Raw genomic sequence first — 6,000 nt, 5'->3', positions numbered from 1 at the left:
GAGTAATTTTGACAATAATTACATGATAGCAGAAGAATTATTTTACCTTTATAGTAGTATAGATATATAATCATATAAATATTGAGTAACAATACAACCTTATTAGAATCTTGTAATTTAGCCTACTCTTCTTATTGAGATGGTAAAATCAAAGCATTGGATGATCATCAATCACTGCTATTGGAACCTCCAAAACAATCTGATAATATTTAAGAGTTTTCTTATAATCCAAATACCTCCGAAACAATCTAATAGTATCTAGGAGTTTTTATGTAATCCAAATACAATAGCATAGTTATCTATTATCTTATAAACAAATCTTTATCTGTATACGATCGTACATTGAATATATATAAATATAAAAGTAGAAGTTCTTGAAATATTTTCAAGGAAGCAAACCAAAACAAAAACTCTTATTATTCTCTCTTTATGGTATCATAGCAATAGACGCAAGTTAAACCATGTCATCTTCTTCTACTACTTCTACAACTGATCCAATTACCCATCCCCATCCATCCCCCGTTCTTACTCACTCAAATCATCTCCAAATTAAATTTACAAAGGGCAATTATCTCTCTTGGAAAACTGCAATTATTCCCTACACCCGTGGCAATAAGATTTCCTACCACATTGATGGTACAACAACTGCTCCTCCCCAATACATTGCTTCATTTTCTTCCCCACCACTATTCGAGTTCCCAACCCAGCCTATGACCCTTGGTTTGAAAATGATCAATTGCTCGTTAGTGTATTTTTGTGTTCACTAATACTATTTCCGAAAATTTTATACCCCATCCCCTGATTCTAGCTATCAAATTATAAATAAAAAAAAAAAAATTATTTGACTTAAAATTATGAATCAAATTGTGACTTTGCCTTTTGTTAGTTTTGGTATACTTGGTCCAAATTTTTACAAGTTTCATTAGGTTTCGACTGAATGTTGGCTGGATATTCTGTTTATGCCCTAAGTACTTGGAAAGCGGCTGAATTGCATTATTGTAAAACTTTGAATTATAAAGTAGTCATGTTCAGCTTGAATTTTATATACCCACCCCTACCAAATCTAAATTTTTCTATAACTATAGCATAAATTTTATAATCAAAACATCCATGCCCATCCAAGACAATTAGCTACTAAGTTACAAGTTAAATTATTATTTTAATTCACAAGAAAATGATAGCAGCCACACTGTGACATCAAATATTGGGTTTGGTTTAAAGAAAGGATCAATTAATTAATCCATTACACTACTTCACCATCATCTTAGATATTTAAATTTTTTAATCAACTGCATCATTTATAATTATATCATCTTTGATCATTTCTAATTATGCCCATTTTCTTATCACTAGTTCATTGTTATCGTGCCGTCACAAATAAGAAATGTAGATGATCTCATGGGCCGGCGACTGACCCCACCTTCCTTATCATACAGTCAATGAGCTGTGATCAAAATATTAGTAGCTTACATTAGTTAATGTGGAAAGTTTGTCCCTTAAGTATGTGCTTGATTACTCTTTCCACTGGAATATAAATACTTATATCTTGGAGATGTGATAAACAATTCTTTAAACTTCCACAAGACATTTTCTACAAAGAAAATAGTAATGCTTATCACATTCCAATTATGAAGATTCCAGCAAACGATGCAAATTTTTATTGATATCACATTAAGCAGAACATGGGAATTGACTAATTGTCTACACTTTGAATTCTGTTGCTTGTCAATTTGAGGAATTCAACTTATGTTTTTGTGGCAGGTGCCTTTCACATAACATTACCTGGAGAATAGGATTGGTGGAAACTACAAATTCTGTTAAACCATATGTGCAATTGAGTGGACGGTTCATTTTCCTATTTGTTTTTTGTATTTGACTAATAAAAAAAAGAAGACATTGTGGTACAGAAATATATAATATCCCCAAGTAGGTCATTTTTAATTATGCAGTTATTGCTTTTGTCCTTCCTTGACAATGAAAAGACTATCAAATTTACCGGTTCTTGTACATATTTCAAAATAAAAAATTACTCCACTAGGTACTCTCATAGTAGAGTATCTAATAAAAGTATGACATAGGTTAATGTGGAGTATGGCGTCAAACTACCATTGCCACATCATCATTTAGGGATGCTAGTGAAGAATGATTACACTGACTTGACTTAACCTTGCCATGCTATGCTATCTTGTTTTTGAGGGTCAAGCACAACTAGTTTTTTTGTGCAGATATTGGTCCAAGAAGTTGAGGCTACTCCTAATTCTTGTTCTGCAACAACACTGTCTGCATTAGATTTTTCTTATCTCAAAGCAGACTTGATAGACAAAAATGCTGTCTTTCATATGGAACAAGAAAATATTTAAGGCAACTCAAGTTTCTTATTGTTAAGAAAGAAAGTAATAAAAGAAAGTGCACTAAAACCCCTTTACAGGAAAAAGTTATTCACTGTCATTGATCTAAGCTATTTTTTATCAAGTGGGAAAATCACTGCTACAAGCTTGATATTTAACAAGCCCATAACTCATTCTCAATTGCACGGCATGTTAGTTTAAATTAAGAATCTTATGGATAAGTAGTAAACAGCAAAAAGTAGAGCATCACCAGTAGATAATAATAAAAATGAGAATTCTGCCCATTGCTTGATCTATCATTACAACTACAACTGAATAAAAAGGGATAACATTACAATGGTACCATACAGAAAACTGCACAATGTACAAAATCACAAATTGCTTCCATCATGAGAGCTGAAAAACAAGGCTCTTGACAGACGGACGGACCATTGAAGGAGATCACAAAACCGTCTCCTCCTGTGCTGGTCCTGCAAAGGATCAACTCCAACTACTGCATGTCCATAACAGCATCAAAAGCTAAGAGGTTCTTGTAGACACATAATGACACTACCTATGGTCTAAAGACATACATGATACTACTATAACTAGGAGCAAAAGGCATGGTCCACAAGGAATAAGCTAGACTTCCACCGCTGAAAGGTCTTGTAATATGCAGCCTTTTGTAGCAGATGGAATGGAGGAGAATCTAAGGAACAATTGGGGTTGGGAAGTGTTTGTAAGTTCAGAAGAAGTCAAAGCAAAAGAGAGTTTGAAGTATGAAGCTTCAAAGATCCTAATGAACTCAAGAAAGCTCCAAATGGAATCACAGGTTGTTTGTGAAAAATGTGCAACCAGTGACAAGGAAATGTAAACTCTCCTAATACGCAAATTCGAAAGTGTAAAATGATTTTGAGGGGTTATTGGAAACTTCTTCTAGACCCTAGAGTGAAAAACGTTTTGGCTGTTTTAGAAAGAGAAGAGTGGGGGTGGGGGGGTGGAGAGGGGTTTGATTGGTAGGACCAATTGCAAAGTCAAATCCAACAAATGACTTTTCAATCTTGATCCTTCCAGAAGAAGGGTTTCATAGGACAAGATGATGATGAGGAGGAGCAGGCTGAACCTAAGTTCTCTTGCTGCCTTTGAAGATTGGAGTCATTGAATTCCTGCTGGTTTTGATTACCAAAGGGAACTTGTGACTGCAGCAGAAGATTATTGGTGGTGTCTAAATCATCCCATACAGGACTACCAGGCCCCCAACCTGCTGCAATTGCATTGAACCAGGCATCTTGCATTTCTCCCCAAACCAGTTCCTGTGACTGTGAAACACCTTCCCCTGCTTCACCATCCCCTGCAATAGCCTGAACTTCGTCGCCGGTCATAACCTCACTCGACCCCAATCCCGAATCACTATCAGGATTATCTTCTTGAGTTTGTGGCAGTGGCAGTGGCTTTGGTGGTGGTGGCATAGTTTCTATATTTAAATCCTGCAAATTAAACTCTTCTGGAGCTTGTTCATGTTGCTTTGAGTACCGACTTCGTCTTGAACTTTCATGTGGAGTTGGGGGAGAAGAGGTAGTTGAACTAGGAGCTGTGGAAACTGCTTTATCCTTATTGAGAAAATGCTCAGGGAAATTGAGTCTAGCGTTCTCCCCTCTCAACTTGAAGGCCTCGCGATCATATGCCATGGCAGCGTCTTCAGCTGTGTCGAAGGTGCCTAGCCAAAGGCGAGTCCTATTGCGAGGGAGACGGATTTCAGCGACCCATTTGCCCCAATGTCGTTGCCTCACTCCCCTGTAAAGCTTTGTAGTATTTATCGGCTGAACCGGAAGCCTAAACAATGGCCGACCATCAGGTCCCAACCTATTCATCATCATCATCCTTCCTCTTGGACTTAAATTCAGTGCATCACTCCAATACTGAAGAACCTGCTGCTGTTGCTGCTGTTGTGTTAAGGCCATGTCTCCGCCCAATAATGGTGGTGGATAAGCATTGCTTTGTTGTTGCTGTTGTAGTTGTTGGTTTGTACCAAAAGAAATCATCTGCTGCTGATTAATTTGTGGTACCTGCAGCGGTGGCGGATGGTACATAGGCAAAGTTGTGGTTCCATATTGTTGAGTAAATGGAAAAGATTGTTGAGAACCATCAAAAGCAAAAGGAAACACAATTCTTGAAGAAGCTGTAGAAGGAGTTAGAGGGTTAGGAATTGAGAAAGGAGGTGTTTGGTGAGCTAAAGAAGCAGAGGACTGAATTGGGTCTTGACGTTCAGGGCTTCGGATCTTCTTGAGAGGCCTATTGGACATGGAAGCTTCATCAAAAAACTGCTTCCATTGCCGCCTCTCGGTGCCAAAATCATGATCCTTGCCTTTGTCAATATCCCAATTTTGTATCATACTATGTGATTCATCAACACCCTTCTTGGATTTCCCACTATTCTTAGCTGCAGCCATCGGATACTACTCGCTCTCTCAAGCTCCCAATAAATAAAACCTGGTGATAATTCTATACACAAACCGATTGAAGAGAATTTGAGATGGGTCACTAAAGCAAATAGGTATCAGAACAGTATTTTTTATATTCGAATCAAATGAATAGATATCCCAAATCCAAAAAAAAAGCAACGAAAATTCAATGCTTGGATCCAAAACTGGCAAAGAATATATATATCTTGTAAGAAAGAAAAAAGAAGGAATTTTGGAATCTGGGTTTGATTTCAAAAGCTAATCGGATTGAACTAAAAAAAGCAGAATCGGATACCAGAAGCATTCATGTGCAAGTAGCCCATCCCAAAATCTCTGAATATGGAGCAGAGGAGTGGAAGAGAGAGCGAGCCCACGACGACAAAATACGAAATACCAATTGGGGTGTTGATGGTATTTGATGAGGTTGGTGTTGTGAGAATATGAGAGAGATTTCGGAGCAGAATGAGGAGGTGAGAGCAGAGAGCAGAGAGCAGATAGCAGAGCAGGGGAGCTAAAAGTTTGTTTTCAAGAGAGGCAGGGGAGGATGGGGGGTTTATAAGAGACCAGAAACTGATTTTGGAGAGAGAAATTTAGAGAATATTTCTAAGTCTTGTGGTTGGTTGGCTCTGTTTGGGACCCACACGGCATGGTTTTCTTTCTTTGTTTCGTTGCTTCCACTCCAATTCCTCTGTTTCTCTCTCTCTCTCTCCCTCCCTCTTTTGTCTGATTGAAAATATCTCTCTGTCTGTCTAATAAGTAACTTTAAACTATGGCAAAATCAGAGGGTTTTGTTGTCTCTCTGATATTGAGTGGGGTTTAAGAATCAAAAATCTGTTATGCAACTGTTTATTTCACCGTGGCAGGCTTTGATTGGTTCCTGCAACAATTTGCTTCTCTGCTCTCTCTCTCTTCTCCACCAATCAGCTAATAACAAATGAAAGGTTCTTATTATTCAGCAAAAAAAGAAAAACAAATGAAAGGTTTAGGGGAGGCTTAGTAGTAAAAACACAGAATGGCATGTTATGGTATAAATTATATTAAATATATTTCATGCGTACTAGGTTCTTTTATAACTGACAAAATAACAATAGCGGCAGGTACCCTACAACTACAAGTTCTTACCTAATGCTCAAGATATTGACCACTTCTTCATGTTTTATTTACTTGAGAGGGAGGGTACCCCTTGATTCCTATATCATTAATGTTGTTCA

The 6,000-nt window shown here is 37.4% G+C and overlaps 1 protein-coding gene across 1 annotated transcript; it reads right to left on the bottom strand.

Moving 5' to 3' along the window:
• Nucleotides 1–2,595: 2,595 nt before the first annotated feature.
• On the bottom strand, nucleotides 2,596–5,379 carry LOC142638245 (ethylene-responsive transcription factor ERF054-like). The gene has a single exon (XM_075812267.1). It carries the CDS (start codon nucleotides 4,775–4,777, stop codon nucleotides 3,383–3,385), a length of 1,395 nt encoding a protein of 464 aa, XP_075668382.1. The 5' UTR covers nucleotides 4,778–5,379; the 3' UTR covers nucleotides 2,596–3,382.
• Nucleotides 5,380–6,000: the final 621 nt, after the last annotated feature.

Source organism: Castanea sativa, chromosome 6 (genome assembly GCF_040712315.1).
Source record: "Castanea sativa cultivar Marrone di Chiusa Pesio chromosome 6, ASM4071231v1".
Taxonomy (NCBI): Eukaryota; Viridiplantae; Streptophyta; class Magnoliopsida; order Fagales; family Fagaceae; genus Castanea; species Castanea sativa.
The sequence above is the reverse complement of the archived record's forward strand: the minus strand, read 5'-3'. Positions and strand labels throughout refer to the sequence as shown.